Below are 15,561 nucleotides of genomic sequence, written 5' to 3'. Positions count from 1 at the left end.
AGATACATTGACAGATGATGATGTCACACACAGCTTTTTGTTTTTAATGACAGGAAAGAAGGTGGAAAGTTGTGTTTACTTGGTACCAGTCAGACCTGACATTAGAAGTAGAGAGGGCTTCATAGAGTCAATGCTTTTAGATAACATTGGCTCAACTAACGCCACATCTGCAACAGAACCTGATTCAATTAACCCATTTATTTTTGTTTTCTCTGTCTTTTGGGGGTCACGTCCAAGTTACCAAACGTAGCAGGCACTGCTTCTTTCAATTGAAGGGCTTCTTTATTCTCTTAATTGAGCTGGTCTAAATCCAGCACAGCGTCTTCATTCGACAAATTACATAAGCTTTTAATGTTGGAATTATGGCCTTTGACTTTGGGAGGACTTAGGGTTTTTGCTTTTTTAACTAGCGCATCTTTTGGAGTCTTTCTATTAATCCTTCTCTTGATTGCTTTATTTATGAGATGTTTGGCTCTATGTGACAAGTAGTGATTGGAAGTACTAATTTCAACATAATCAGTTAACACATCAGTAACCACTTCACCATTTAGAATCCCATTATCAGCTTGTTCAATTAGATTGGTAAGGGCGGATGGACTATCAGGATCCTCACACATGGAAACTATTTCCTTAACTTTGGCCTGTGGAAGGACACAACAATTAGAGTGAATTGGTCTATTTGGCAAATGCACATTTCTAATTAGAGTTTCAATATTAGCATTTTTTATTGAATTAGAATTGACATTAAGCCATATGTTTCGTGAGTCAGCACAATCAATGCCTTTATTAATAGATGAGTTGTTGACTGCCTGAGAATATAACATGTTTGAGGAACCAACCATGCCCTTGCCATTACTAGTTTTTGTACAGTTGGCACAAACATGTACGCCTATCATTTGAGAAGAGCATGACATTAATAGCTCATTTTCTGAGCGAGGTAATTTAGGCGAGTTGATGGTCATGGTAGTTTCCTGTGCACACATAAAGCCTTCCAACTAATTCAATTTTGCCAAGATATCAGAGATATATGTTTTTATGTCACTGATTTCATAATGTGTGATTTCATGTCCTTTATCCAAGAGGTTTAGAATGCGGGTAAGAACAGGAAATTAATAATTATCGGAGTGGCGGAGAGTGGCAGTCCTGCAGCTCACTCTTTCCTTGGGGCTGTGAATCGTTTGAAAAAACTACAGCCTGTCACAGTCTATCTGCTGATTCTATCTGACTGCGGGCAAGCTCCTTAAAAGCCCCTTTTGTCTGCAGAGCGGCACGGAGTGGCCTAGAGTGGCAGTCCTGCAGCTCACTCTTTCCTTGTGGCTGTGAATCGTTTGGAAAAACTACAGGCTGTCACAAACTATCGGCTGTTTCTATCTGACTGTGGGCGTGGTCTTTAAAAGCCCCTTTTGTCCGCGCAGCGGCGCAGAGTGGCAGTCTTGCAGCTCACTCTTTCCTTGTGGCTGTGAATCGTTTGGAAAAACTACAGCCTGTCACAGTCTATCTGCTGTTTCTATCTGACTGTGGGTGGGCTCTTTAAAAGCCCCTTTTGTCCGTGTAGCGGCGCAGAGTGGCAGAGAGTGGCAGTCCTGCAGGTCACTCTTTCCTTGTGGCTGTGAATCATTTGGAAAAGCTGCCGTCTCCACATGTGGTTTCTGTGGTTAATGCCACCTTCTTCAGGACTGTCTTCGTAATTAGCTTGAATGGCTGATCTGCTTCTAGAGCGTGGCTACTGAAACCTCGATAAAAACCCTACAACCTTATCTGCAAGTTGGTGTGTTCTTGAGGTCCTCTGTGACACTACATACGTATACAATGCACATATATTAGCCAGCAATTGCAAAATCCCTCTACTGAATAAGAGCAAACGATAAACTAGCTCTTTCTACGGGACAGACAACACTCAGAAGGCTGTCAATGACATGGTAGCTGTCTGTGCCTTCCACAAACGGGAACATCCATTTGCATAGAAGTACTGCTCACAATAGGTAGATCAGACAGACAGCAATGGTTGAATTACTGTATATTAGTACCCTGGGGCGGGTGGGGGGGTGTGATGACATTCTCTGATTCGCTAAACACAAATTGCAGGGCGATGTTTCCTGAAAGAGCCTGGAGTCTGAGCCACCACAGTCCTTCCTGGAGCATTGACTTGCTGCACACTTGCTCTGCTCTGGACACCATCTTCCACCTTATACTGCACCTTTGTGCTTCTGTAGCTTGCTTAATGGCCCTCCTCCCTCAGCTTGCATCGTCGCATTCCTAATGCCTGAGTCGCACTGATCAACTTTACCTTCTGCTGTGCCTGCACATTCTGGCGCCCCAAACCTTCACCTCTCCTTATTAATAACTCGGCTACTGCTCTTTACGCAGCCTGTCCTGGGTGTGATCATAGGTTATAGGCGTCCCAGTGCAACATACGGAGAAGGTTAATACAGTTGTTTTCTTTGCTTTGTTATTTCATTGTTATTTTTGGAAGTTGTTGTTTTGTTGCAGGATACTGGCTAACTTGCAAATGACAGTATGTTAAAACAGAAAAGCCATAGTTGTATACACAGCAAAATGCCAATAAAGAAATTTTAAAATAAATAGGCGCCCCAGTGCAGGCTAGACAGGATAGCAATGCCTGTGCTCTAGTATACCTTCAGTTTCTGAGCGATTACCGCCTGGTGTAGCCCATGGGGAAGGCTCTAAAGCTAAATTATAACCATAGGTTGCTCAGACAATTTTTTTGTCCTTATTTCAATCTCTTTATTAGCATTATAAAAACAGAACAAAATGCAAGAATCAATGAAGCACGTCTACTAATTATATAACTATGCATAAGCCAGATTGCATTTTGCCCATTTTTAATCTGTATATTTGTGTATGGGATCTATAATGCACTGTACAGCGGGGATGCACACAGTGGATTACAAGTAAGGTGGGAGGGATAGCTGAGGAGCTGAGATGGATAACTTGGGGGGGCCACACCAGAAGGGGAGAGTTATAGTTAAGGGATGTGCAGTAGAGTGTAGACTCCAGGCCAGGATCGCAAAATTCAGTAAGTGATTTATTAATTCTTTATGAAAGAAATTGTACATTAGGAGATCCTAATACATAGAGTGTTACAATCATGACTGGACTGATATGTTGATGAAAAAATACCTAATTGCCCTAAAGTCTTTCCTTCTCTCAACTGATAAATCATCTTCTTGGATCACATTCATAATTGTCCTTAATCACAAAAACACTGCAACCTCATAAGGAGGGATTATCTGGGTTTGGTAAGCCTGATGGCATCATGTTATGCTTTGTTTTATGTAAGTCTGAGCTGGAAAAATGCTTTTCTTTCCACAGGAACGCTGGAAAAAGGCAAATTTAGGGAAGAATGTTTTCTTGGACGGCTTTGTGGCATTTGGTGGAGGTCGATACCAGTGTCCAGGAAGGTCAGTGAAACAGCTGGACTCTATTTATTCATAAACCCACCAGATAATTGCTCTGCTGGAGAGGACTATTTTTAGGACTATGACTCAGCCCCAGAGAGTTGTCTCACTGTTGTCTTTTTGTACACAAGAGATAGAAGGCATATAATAGAAAATAGCCTGACATTCAATGGAACCCATGCACAAAAAAGAAATAGAAAAGGGCAGGTACCTGTTATTGGATAACCCATAGTGGGAAGTCCATTGCGCTGCACAGTCATGCCACGTGTATAGACAACTTTCTCAGCTCTTTGTGTTCAGCGGCTGCCGCTCTTTTTTTCTTCCATGCTTTAATAGTTGTGTATAGCAGGAGATGCAGCTGTACAGCTACTACAGTGACTTAGAGGGTGAGACAGAACAGACAGAGGGGGACAAGCAGAGCAGGTTTATTTACATTCCCCATTATCAGTGAAGCATACATTTTTCAGTGGGTGATAGGTCTGGACTGCTGTGATAGATTGTGAAGGCATCTTGGTACAATGTGTTGTTTGCCAACATCAGTGTGTGTTGTTTCAGTGGTAGATAATGTGGCGTGTGCTCCATAGCTGAATTCTTCAGGTAGCAGTGATTGTTCCTCCATAGGCAGACGTTTGTTGTTGTGTCCTTCAAGCAAACTATATTCTTGGTGTGGGAGGGAGTACTGGGGATCCCCTGCCTCCGGCAGTATTGTTGGGCGGCGCAAATGGGCATGGTTAATGACTGGCTGCATGGGGACCCGCGACTTCCACATGTGGCAATAGAAAGGGGATGGATGGTTGGGAAACCACCCAAACAGATACTGTATGGGGACAGGACAGCAGATACGGTCCTCCCACGGATGGTCAAGCATACCCGACAGGTGTGGAGGGAAGCAGACCAGGACATGGGGTCGGGAGGAGGCCTACACTGGACCATCCTCTGTGGAAAAACAGGCTTCTCCCAGAACTCAGAAAAATGGGACATTTCAAACAATGGGAAGACCTGGGGGTAAGGAACCTCCCTGACGTGGTGCAGGAGGGGGCCCTCCTTGCATTGGTGAAACTGCAGGACTCGTTCGGGATGCCGGGGAGGGACTATTATCAATACATGCAGCAATCCCATGCAATAGGGACCCAGTTTCCTGCCCTAGAAGAGATACCCACATGCTCACCCCTAGAAGCAAATGTCTTCCATGAGCGCTTAAGCAGGAAGGTCTTTTCAACGTTATATCAGGTGCTGACAGCCTTTGGATCTCCCGAACTGTCCCGACTCAGGGGCAAATGGGTGAGTGATGTGGGGAAGCTGGACCCGGAGGAGTGGATCGAAGCACTCATGTTACCGAATGGAATTGGAATGGTTGCTAGGCTGCGCCTGATTCAGTACAAAATATTCCATAGGGTGTATTACTCGCGAACGTCACTGGTGCGATGGGGTGCGACAGACCGAGATAACCGACCGAGTTTGAGATGTGGTAGAACTGGGGGACCCTTTTTCTGCACCTTATGGGAATGTGCACAAGTACAAGTGTTTTGGGGGAAATGCATATGGAAATTGTCTGCAATAATTGGGACGCTGGTCCCCTGTGTTCCAAAAATGGCTATACTGGGAATCTGTGGAGGGACTGGGTTTACAAGATACAAAAAGGTGTTCCTATCCACTGCATTAGGACTATCAAAGGACATCATAGCTATGATGTGGGTCTCTGTGGATCGTCCGCGACCCAGCCAATGGACTGCCAAAATGGACAGATGCATGTCTCTTGAACAAAGTATCTATAGGGATAGAGGTTGCCCATGGAAATTTCAAAAGATAGGGGCGGCTGGGCTGGGGACGGGGAGGAATAAGCGGGGGTTTGGAAGGGGAATACACCATGTGTTGCACGCGGCAGACATCACCCGCAATAGATAATTTTATAGCGATGCACACGATTCCCAAATGTATGAGACTGTTGAACCACTGCAAATACAGCCACTTGTTTTGTTTGTTTATTGTAATCTTATTAAAAGCAATTAAAAAAGCTATAATGTTTTTTTAAAGGGTCTACGTCTACGTCGAACATATAGTGAACATTGTGCCCATGTAAGGCATATTCAACTACTGTAATACATGTTTGTCATTTTACATACATCATGAATACAATAATAATTTGGTTTAACAGTTGTAATGCATGGAGCACATTCAGAACGTTTCGGCAGTCTTAATCATTTTCCTCTTTCGTCAGGACCGAAGAAAACACGACCCTGTTGGTTAAAAGTCTGAGCTGAGAAGTAGTAGGCGTACATTCTACATGAGTTGGGCTAGAATGTGGCGATAGGTAACCAAAGGACAGTTTTACAGACCCAAAACAGCATGTGTTATGTCATGTGTTGGAATTCTTCTTTCACTGGCGGTGCAGTACCAATGAAAGATGAGCTCCTTCATGAGGGAACATGCATATATGATCATCAACTCCTGCTTACTCTTTTGCTGCAGAGTTTGGGGCAACACTCACATGAGATTATTCAGATAAAACACATTCTACATTCAAATAATTTCTGCTACTGGCAAGTAGGTTCTCATGAGGACCCTCAAAGCACATCAGTGCTGGTCACATTTGCACCATGTACATGAAAGACTTACACATCTGTGCTTCTGCAAGGCTGAATGGGGCCCTGGGAGAGAGACTAATGATAATGATAATTATACATGTTTACAGCAAGCAAGAGTTATTGGATCTTTTCACTCTTCAGCCCATGCTTATCCCAATTTCTATGCATTGTCAGGATGGCCAATGGGATCAACATTTAGACAGAAACCAAATTAAAATGTAAGGACTTTTTCGAAGCAATACAACTAAAAATGTCATCAATCGCAGGGTGATACTGAAAAAACTTAAAACATGAGGGTTCACAGGACAAGAATTGGGCTACATTCAGTAGTAGAGCAAGTTTACTTCAGTATAGTCTTCTAGTCTTTACCAGACTAAATCCTCTAGATGAGGGCTTCCTTGTGGATGTCCCGATCAACCTGATCAGTTCTTCCATACCTTGAACACGCATGCGTGGGTCACTCCCCAGTTCCATGGCAGGACTGTATAGTATTGTTCCAATTATTTCTTGTTGAGGGTAATTTTGGACCATTCCTGTTCTTTTACTATTGCAGTGCTATTCTCCGCGGTAGGGTGCACTGTCTATGGTGGTATAGAGTGGAGGCCCAACCCTATCAACTGGAACGGGGCTGCCCTTCTTGCCGCCACACCACATGCTATTACCTCCTTCCACCTTGGGATGTGTCCCTTCCAATCGTGCCCACTGCCCAACATCGCTTCTGCTAGCCAAGGACCCAACTCCTCTTTCCACCTTCTCCAGTTCTCAAGCTCCTTAAACTCCTCTGATAAACCTCCTTCCCCTCCTTTTCTATTCTCCTGTATCTTCTTTCTTTTCATGTTATTCCTCTCTCCTAACCTCCTCCTCCATCCACACTACTCCCTTCTGCTTTGGACTGTGCCCCCCTTCACTCCTGGGGACACTGCCCCCTCCCTACCTTCCTGCACTGGGTTCTCTCCAACCTCCTCACGCACCTTCTTACTCTCACCTTCCTCCTTCTGATGTTGCACCACACCTCTCCAAATATAGTTTGTTCTGCCCCTTGCTGCTTAACCGCTCATCTTTATTTTTCTAACCTTCTGATCTTCTACCATTCCTTCTTTATCTGTATTGAAAACTGCCTTCTGTTCTTTCACTGTCCCCTTCTTGATATTCCCATCCTTCTCCTTAACATCCTAATCTTCTCCATCCTCTTCCTTAACCTCATTCTTGACTGTTTCCCGCTTTCTGCAATACTTATCCAGCTCTCTACAACTACTCTCCTCCTACCACCTCCACACATAACGTGCATGACTCTGTTTTATAGGTGGACATATATATATCGTGCATCCCCATGCACAAAGGATCACAATTGAACCCCACTCCACAAAGCCATGGGCAGTGTGGTCTGGTATTAAAGACAGCACTGTCTGGCTCAGTCTTCCATAGATATCCAGCTGCTCAGCCACAGCTCTGCCACTGTTGCTCTGAGGATTTAGAGCCTGCTCTGTGCTTGTCTTGAATGTATTATTCCTTAATAACAAGGAACCCTCATTATGTCTTTTCTCTATACTTACGTTTTTACTGCCATCAACTTCCATTTTCGTGCCAAAAAAGGTCTAGGATTTGAAGCGCTAAAAGTAGCCAAAGCATGAACATCTTTATGGGAAATAATGGTTATGAAATCAAATGACTAGAGATTGTGTGACCTCCTATCTAACACACGTGCACACACACACAAACACATTCACATGCACTGTACCTCTGTAGACCCTACAGAATCTCATGAGGTTTTACTGCAGGAATATGGATATGTTGTATAATTCAGATGTTCACTAACCGTCTGGGTCATTTTGGGTGGTTACAAGTACTGAACTGACATAGCCCCCCTACCCCTTTTTGTCAATCCTCTTTTACTGTCACCATGCACTATTTGACGAATCAATGGTATTCATCTCTTCTCCCCAAAGCGGAGCCTCCCCCTTTGAGGCTAGGGAGGTGAGCCCGCTCTGCAAGACCCTCCCTAGGGATCTGGGCAAGTAGGACCTCCCTGAAGAGACAAGGACCTCAGTTTCTGTGAGGAACTCCCTAACTCACACAACCTAGTAGCATACATGGGACTAAGTGCTACATAGACTACTGTACCATATAACTGTTTGGATGAAGGTATTGCTGGAACCTACCAGCATGAAGAAGGAAATGAGAATATCTCTTTAAGAGATGTGAAGGAATCATGAAGCAAGACACAGACAACAGATTCAACGTTCAAACAAAAATGGTTTATTAACTTAAATGTGAGGATGGTTGAAGGCCTAACTTGCCCTATGCTAAGGTGGGATTTCCCTACCTAAATAAACTAAGGATAGTCTGATTCATTAAGGTCAACAGAGCAATAAAATAAACAGTGTTCAAAGGAAGGTTCTGAGCTTCTTCCAGCTATTGGCTTACTTAACAGCTCCCCTTCCCCAAGTTCAAGATAGTTCCATAAAGTCTTGAGGTTCTCTTCCCCAAGAAGACAACAAAGTTTCACAAAGGGGTCTCAAGGTTCCCGTCCTCAAGACAACAACAACGTTCATAAGGTCTCAGCTTTCCCTTTCCCAAGACTTCAGCTTGTTCATCTTGCCAACTTATAGTTAGTCTCAGTCTTTCAATATTCAAAACCAGTTCCAGGTCAACTTTACACTCCTTTGTGTTTCTTGACAGTTCATACAGATTGCTTTCCTCTGCTTAACTTCAGCAATCTCTTTCATACACTTGCATTTGCTCTCTGTATGTTTATTTGGTTTTCATAGGTAGGGCACCCACGATCTAGGAGCAGTTGTCGGACCACATGGTCCACCTATTAGAGGTCACGCAACCGATAACCCTAGGCTTTCTAACCCACACAGGTTAATTTCCTACTGTACCTTTGTTCATTCACTTGGCTTTCTACTCGCCAGCCTTTTGGCTTTGCCACAATGCGTTTTCCTCTTTGCCAGTCTCTTGACTTTGCCACAATGTGTTCTCTCATACATTTCACTTCATGATGCTCTCTTTCCTTCTCCACATTGCTTTCACACTGTTTAGCAATATCCAATGCTTGCTATACATTGCATTTCACAGGATTCGTTCTTTGCTCTCAATATATTGTGCATGTGTTTAAACAAACTTGTCACCTGTTCATAGATTTGTCAAAAGCTTTAATTTAGTTCGATATTCAGTAGTTCAGAGCTTTTTTTCTGTTTCTACAGTTCCCCGTATTCGTATTATTCATTATAACCCATCATTGCTTTGGGTTTAATATAGCTTGCATATCCTCTTTTATTTATTAAGCATTTTAGTCACCTATACAACAGAAGTGTGTTTGCAGGCACCACAGGACAGAGTGGGGAGGGAACAAGAGAACAAGGAACAAGAGAGTAAATAACAGTGGCAAAAACAGTAAATACACAATCGTGGTCCTAGTAGGGCCTGGACGTGCAGGTGCAGTGAAGAGAAGTGCAGGAGTTAGGGAAGGGAGAGGGGGGTCAAGGTATGTATAAGGGCTGGTGGGAGCCCGGTAAGCAAGTGCAAGGGGAGCCAGGGAGGACACTGGCTAAGTGCTAGGAAGATGCAAAACCACCCGGCAGTGTGCCCCAAGGGGCTGTGCTAAGGGGTGGGGGGCTGCTGGTGTTGACTGGGTAGAGGGCCTGGTAACCTGTGAGAATCATGAAGGTCCAGGCTGCCAGTCTCAGCAGCAGTGAGGGGATTAACAGGGAAGGGAAAGAGAAAGAGGTAGAGAAAAGATGGGTTTCGAGATGTTTCGGAACTTAAGGAGGTCCGGCTCAAGTCTGAGAGGGCCATGGAGGCTGTTCCTAAGAGAGGCACCAGCTGAAGAGAGAGATCTGCCACCCACTCTCTGCTTAGAGAAGTGTTTGACAAGCAGGGTGTTGCAGTTAGAGGAGCAGAGCTTTCTAGCAGTTCCTCGTCCCAGTACTATAATAGTATGAATGAGAGGAAATTAAGTAAAAGGGTTTTCAATGGCCTATAAAAGGCAGGGGAAGGGTGAGGTTGGCTCTCACAAGGAAATGGGGGAGTCCATGTCTCACCTGTGGACCTCCTCTTCTTCACCCTCTTCCTAGTATTTCTAGATTGATGTCTTCTGGTGTTATTCCAGGCAGATGGAAAAGGGTAACAATATCCTATAATTGCGTCTGGGACTGAGGCTTAATCATGGAATGAAAATGGGGATACCGCATATCACCCTACCATTCCCCAAGTCTCCCCTACCCAGGTGATCCTTGCTTGCATTTCCAACTCCCAGGGTCGAGATCCAAGAGCAATGGCCCTTCCCTGGCCACCTGAGCGGAGGATGATGGGAAGAAGGAAGTGAGGACGGCCTCAGGTTCCTCACAAACTCTTCCCCTATAAATATGGCCTCCCGCACAAAGGACACAAGATTTGGTCTTTCAGGGGTTTGGTTACCTTGCAACTTTTCAGGATTTGCAGTCCCATCCCATACAGACCCTGAAGGTACAACTAATTCAGCCTGCTATGTTTTTAATGGGGAAAATGCAGATTGGCCTGGGTTAACTCCTGCAATAATTCTGGAAATGTGGAGAAGTCTGTGCCAGTAATGGTTTTCTCTGGAAGACTTGGTATTATTGCTGATGGGAAGTTGGTGGTGGTCCCTTGGATGTGGATGGGGATGGCTACCGTAGGACATATTTCTTGGTCCCCATGGACACAGGTGATCGTTACTAAGGAAGCTCCACATCATTTCTCAGAGAGTATAAGATCTGTTCTTATGGCAGTTTGTTGGCTCCCAGAATCTATCAGGGCCTGAACCGAGATCCCATTTACAAGAATATGTTTGGAAATGGATTTTGATGATGTTCCACATAAAAAATTACTTTGGCTCTCTACCGGTTCAAATGAGTTTGGATCTTCCCACTCTTCTCCTACCATACACACAATCTCCATAGGCTCCTCTCTTTTATTCTCGGGACAATTTTGGGCTAGGTATCCTAGTTCTTTACATGAAAAACAAATCAGGGTTACAGGTTTTATTGGTTTACTATCTACCTTTCTTATTTCTTCTTTGCCCTTGGTATCTGATCTCTCTATTTTCCCTCTCTCCCCACTATGGAGGTCTGTAGGTCGATTAGAAAATTCAGTTCTTTCCCTTGGGAAGAAATTTGGTCGAAGAGGCCCCTTGTTGTCTTTTCTTTCCTCCGTCTGATGTAACATATGGAAGTGTTTGTTAGCATCTTGGAAGTTCTGAGTGGTATCAATGGCTAGAACAAAGGTGGGGTTATTTAGTTGTAATACTGCTCTCTGAAGTGTGTGAGGTAGGGAATTAACACATTGTTTGATACTTAGAGCCGCCAACACTTTCAGCTGGGTTTTCTTTCCCAAACACAAAGATAGTGTATTCTTAACTCGCTCTCCTAGTTCTACGGGTGTTTCGCTAGGGTTCAATTTCAGGTTTCTTAATTTTTGACGGTAGAAGTTGCTAGTTTGGCAAAAATAGTTTATTAACCTAAATGTCAGGATGGTTGAAGGCCTAACTTGCCCTATGCTAAGGTGGGATTTCCCTAGCTAAAGAATCTAAGATAGTCTGAGTCATTAAGTTCAATTTAAAAATCTGTCTGCTTCCAAAATCTATACTTGCTCTCAAAAACAAAAATAAACTATATGTAGGGATGTCAGCAATAAAAAAACTGTGTTCAAAGTAAAGGTGTGAGCTTCTTCCAGCTCCTGCCTTACTTTCCAGCCCCCCTTCCCCAAGTTCAAAATAGTTCAACAAAGCTTTGAGGTTCACTTCCCCAAAAACACAGCACAGTTCCACAAAGTGGTCTCGAGTTGCCCTTCCTCAAGATAACAAAGTCCATAAGGTCTCAGGATTCCCTTTCCCAAGACTTCCGCTTGCTCAGCTTGCCAATTTATACTTAGTCTCAGTCTCTCAATATTGAAAACCAGTTCCAGGCCAACTTTACACTCCTTCAGGTTTCTTGACAGTTCATGCCGATTGCTTTCCTCTGCAACAATTCAGCAATCTCTTTCATACGCTTGCATTTGCTCTCTGTATGTTTCTTTGGCTTTCATAGATAGGGTAGACAGGGTCCACCTATCAGAGGTCACGCAACCGGTAACCCTAGGCTTTCTTTCCCACACAGGTTCTTTTGCTAGTGCACCTGTGTTCAGGTTCACATTCACTTGGCCTTCTCCTCCAAGATTTTAAAGCTTTTTTTGTAATATATTTGCTTGAATAGTCAATTGTACTATTTATAGTTTACTTGCTTCAATGATCAAATGTTCAAAATATGCTCATTCGAAAATATGCTGTAAAAGATTTGTGTTTTAATCACACAATTATCCCAAGAGAATCAACAAATCCTCAGTTAACAGTACAAGCTCTTTGGCCAATGCATTTCGGTGCAAAGCCAGGGCTACGTTAGTTCAAAAAAACATTGGTTCAAACAAACATTCCATTCATGTAATTAATTATAAGTATTTACATACCCCCATTTGAGCGTGTCAAAAGAGATGCATTGTTGCATACCGATGAACAGGTAAGGAGAAAACAGAAAGAGACAGAGTGCTCTAATTAGAATACTCGAACCCATATTTGCATTTTGTATCATAATGTGTACAAGATTCAGTAACTAGCGTCATGTTTAGTAATTACCTTAGCTATAACTGGCGAGAATATGTGTCTCGTGTTCCTTCAATTTCAAGTATACGGGGTAGATATCTCTGCGGGAGAAACGGTATGCAATCATCGTGTTGAACATCATGGTGATGCCATGTGTGTTTCAATACGCGTGCAGGTAAAGAACTTACCTCTACGCCGTATTCGATGAACCGTTCTGCTCGCGCGGCGGGCTGCAAATGCAACCGCTCACCCGAGCTTCGTGTTTAAAATGTGTCATGACGACCGGGGCGACGCCACACGTCCAGGATTGGAGGGGTGGGACATGGTCAACGTCATGACAACGCTCTGTCTGGAAGTAGTCACTTCATTACGGGTCAGTGAGCCATGTTATTAAAAAACGCTATGTGTGAATGTAAGCACGGCGGTTCAGATTATCTTAAATACATTTGCGAGTCAGGCACCCGACTCACACCATGGTGAAAAATCGCATGCAAAAGGATCTGGTATGTGTTAAAACGAGATCGAGAGTTGACTCGATCATTGCTAGAAATGTAGATTAGGCCGCCCATCCTTAAAGGCCGCCTGTACCATATCAACATGGTTCCCTGAATAGGTGCTAGTGCATCGTATGTGTAGAGTCAAGACACTGTTACGCTCACCTGGCTCCCACAGAGGCGTCGATCTGGACTGGACAGCTGCGGTCTCTACCAATGTGACGCGTAGGGCCGAGATGAAGGACTGGACTGGCCCACCTAGCTTCGTTTGCTTGGCCCATAGGAATATTCTTCTGCAAATGGAGAAAGGGAATTAACCACCCGTGGAGTTGAGCGTAAATCCCCCGACCCCGCTGTTCTCCCCACTGATCACCTTTGCTGTCCCCTCTTATAGTCTCACCTGATGGTTTGAAAAGATGAGCTCTCCATCCTGCATTGAGCGCAGGGGCGCGTAGATAACCAGTTGCTTCGCTGGCTCTAAGGAATTGGTGAGTTCCAGAACAATATTGACTCTGATATTCCCGGCAAGACGCCGTAAGTATGTAGTTCGTAAGAGTTCAAATGCCTGACGTTCACCCTTTTCCGATTCCTTGCAGGTTGCAGCTTGTCCCTACTGAAGAGTTCCTCGTGGCAACCGGTAATAGTCTGGTAAGGATTTGTATTATTCAACACAGTTCGATAAAATAATGTCCATATGTAACCTGTTGCTTTCTCCCTTAATCAGGCGCTGAGAGAAACTATGAAGTCTCGGGGAATAATGCCTCCGGTGGTAAAATCAGGTAAGTCTTTTGTGGTGAGGAGGGTCCCCCTTGTTAGTCCCTTTGTTTCACCTTGCTGTCCTTTTGTTTCCCCTTAGGGGCCGGGGTTCGGCTAGGATGCAGTGGAAGCTGCGCGCCGACCCGTGAAGAGGAATAGTACCCCCGGTGGTAAAATCAGGTAAGTCTATGGGGGGTATTCCTCGGTGTATTCCCTTGGCTCACCTTGCTGTTCTTGTCTTCTCCTTAGGTGCCGGAGCGCGGCGGGAACATGCAGGAGGATGCAGTGGAATGTGAAGATGCTGCGAAGGCCGGTGAGTTCAGTGCGGCGCGGCAGCAGGCGAGGTGACGCGCATAAAATAACTTCTTTCTTCCAGCTCGAAGGCGCGATGGATCGGGAATTCAGGTAAGGATCAAAGGTATTGCTCTTGTTTTAACCTTTTCTTCTTCTTTGTCCCTTTTTCTAGGAGCTCCAAACTCGAGGCGGGCGTGGCAGAAGACTGGATGCAGACTTGCCACGGTGAGCGTTATGCTGCTGGATGCAGAATAACACGAAGCGTGTGCTGCTCTTCGGGCGTGGTTTAAATAGCCTCCAAAGTAGTCCCAGGTAAGTATTCCTCCCCACCCGAGTAAAAAAAATAGTCCCTAGGTAAAATAGTCCCTTCCAAGTCTCTTTTGGCTTGGAGCTCTTGCAGCATGGTCTGCATCAGGTAAGTTTGCAGCATGGTCTGCATCAGGTAAGTTTTAATCTATGAGCCTGGCGCCATAGGTGCCAGGACTGGCTCTCCATATGAGCCTGGCTCCATAGGCGCTCGGACCGCACCCAAATAGCCCCTAGCAGGGGTTGTTGGGCTTGCTTTGGGGTAACTTGATACCTGCTTCCGGGGTTGCTGGACTTGGTCTGGGTCCCCGGGGGTAGGCATCATGACAGCACTCCCCCCCAAGGCCCCTCCTAAAGTCGTTCTTCCCTGTGGTTTCGGTTTGTCTGGGAAATTTCGGTGGAATTTTTTCACCAATCGGGGTGCATGAACGTGGACACTAGGTTCCCATGACCTTTCCTGTGGTCCGGAACCTTTCCAGTCGATTAAATAAAAAAGTTTTGACTTTATCAGCTTGGAGTCCAGGATGTTATTAACTTCAAATTCGGGTTCTCTTTCTACAAGGATGGGGTCTGGTGGCTTGGTTAGTATTGTCCCTGGTTGTACTGGCTTCAAAAGTGACACATGAAAGACGGGATGAATTCGCATATTAGCAGGTAAGTCCAACTTGACAGCCACCAGGTTGATAATGGCCTTAATAGAGTAAGATCCCAAATATCTTGGGTTAAAGGTCTGTGTTCCCTTTAGAGGTATATGTTTTGTGGCTAACCATACTTGGTCCCCTATTTGGTATTGTAGAGAATCACTTCTATGCCGATCAGCATCTTTCTTGTATTTTTCTTTCGCCTGTTTTAAATGTGTAGTTGCTTCCTTAAAGGCTTGTGTAATTGTAGCATGGAGATGGTCCACTGCGGGCATTTCTAAGTGTTGGGGTGAGTCAAGGTCTGAGGTTCGAGGATGGTGCCCATATAAGGTACAAAAGGGGCTTTGTCCAGTTCGAGAGTGTACTGAATTATTGTATGCATATTCGGCGATCCAAAGAATGTCTTTCCAATTACTCTCCGTCTGATGTAACATACAACGCAGGTATTGTTCGAGAGTCTGGTTGGTCCTCTGT

General features: G+C 44.6%; 1 protein-coding gene across 1 annotated transcript in view; it reads left to right on the top strand.

Annotated features, from left to right (window-relative positions):
• Nucleotides 1-15,561, top strand: part of CYP39A1 (cytochrome P450 family 39 subfamily A member 1) — a 747,125-nt gene that overhangs the window by 554,565 nt on the left and 176,999 nt on the right. The window contains exon 10 of the mRNA XM_069605805.1: nt 3,334-3,422. Within this exon, the coding sequence (XP_069461906.1) occupies nt 3,334-3,422 (89 nt within the window). The remainder of the gene's footprint in view (nt 1-3,333; nt 3,423-15,561) is intronic.

The sequence above is a fragment of the Ambystoma mexicanum genome, chromosome 4p, assembly GCF_040938575.1.
Source record: "Ambystoma mexicanum isolate Mex_15411 chromosome 4p, UKY_AmexF1_1, whole genome shotgun sequence".
Taxonomy (NCBI): domain Eukaryota; kingdom Metazoa; phylum Chordata; class Amphibia; order Caudata; family Ambystomatidae; genus Ambystoma; species Ambystoma mexicanum.
The sequence above is the reverse complement of the archived record's forward strand: the minus strand, read 5'-3'. Positions and strand labels throughout refer to the sequence as shown.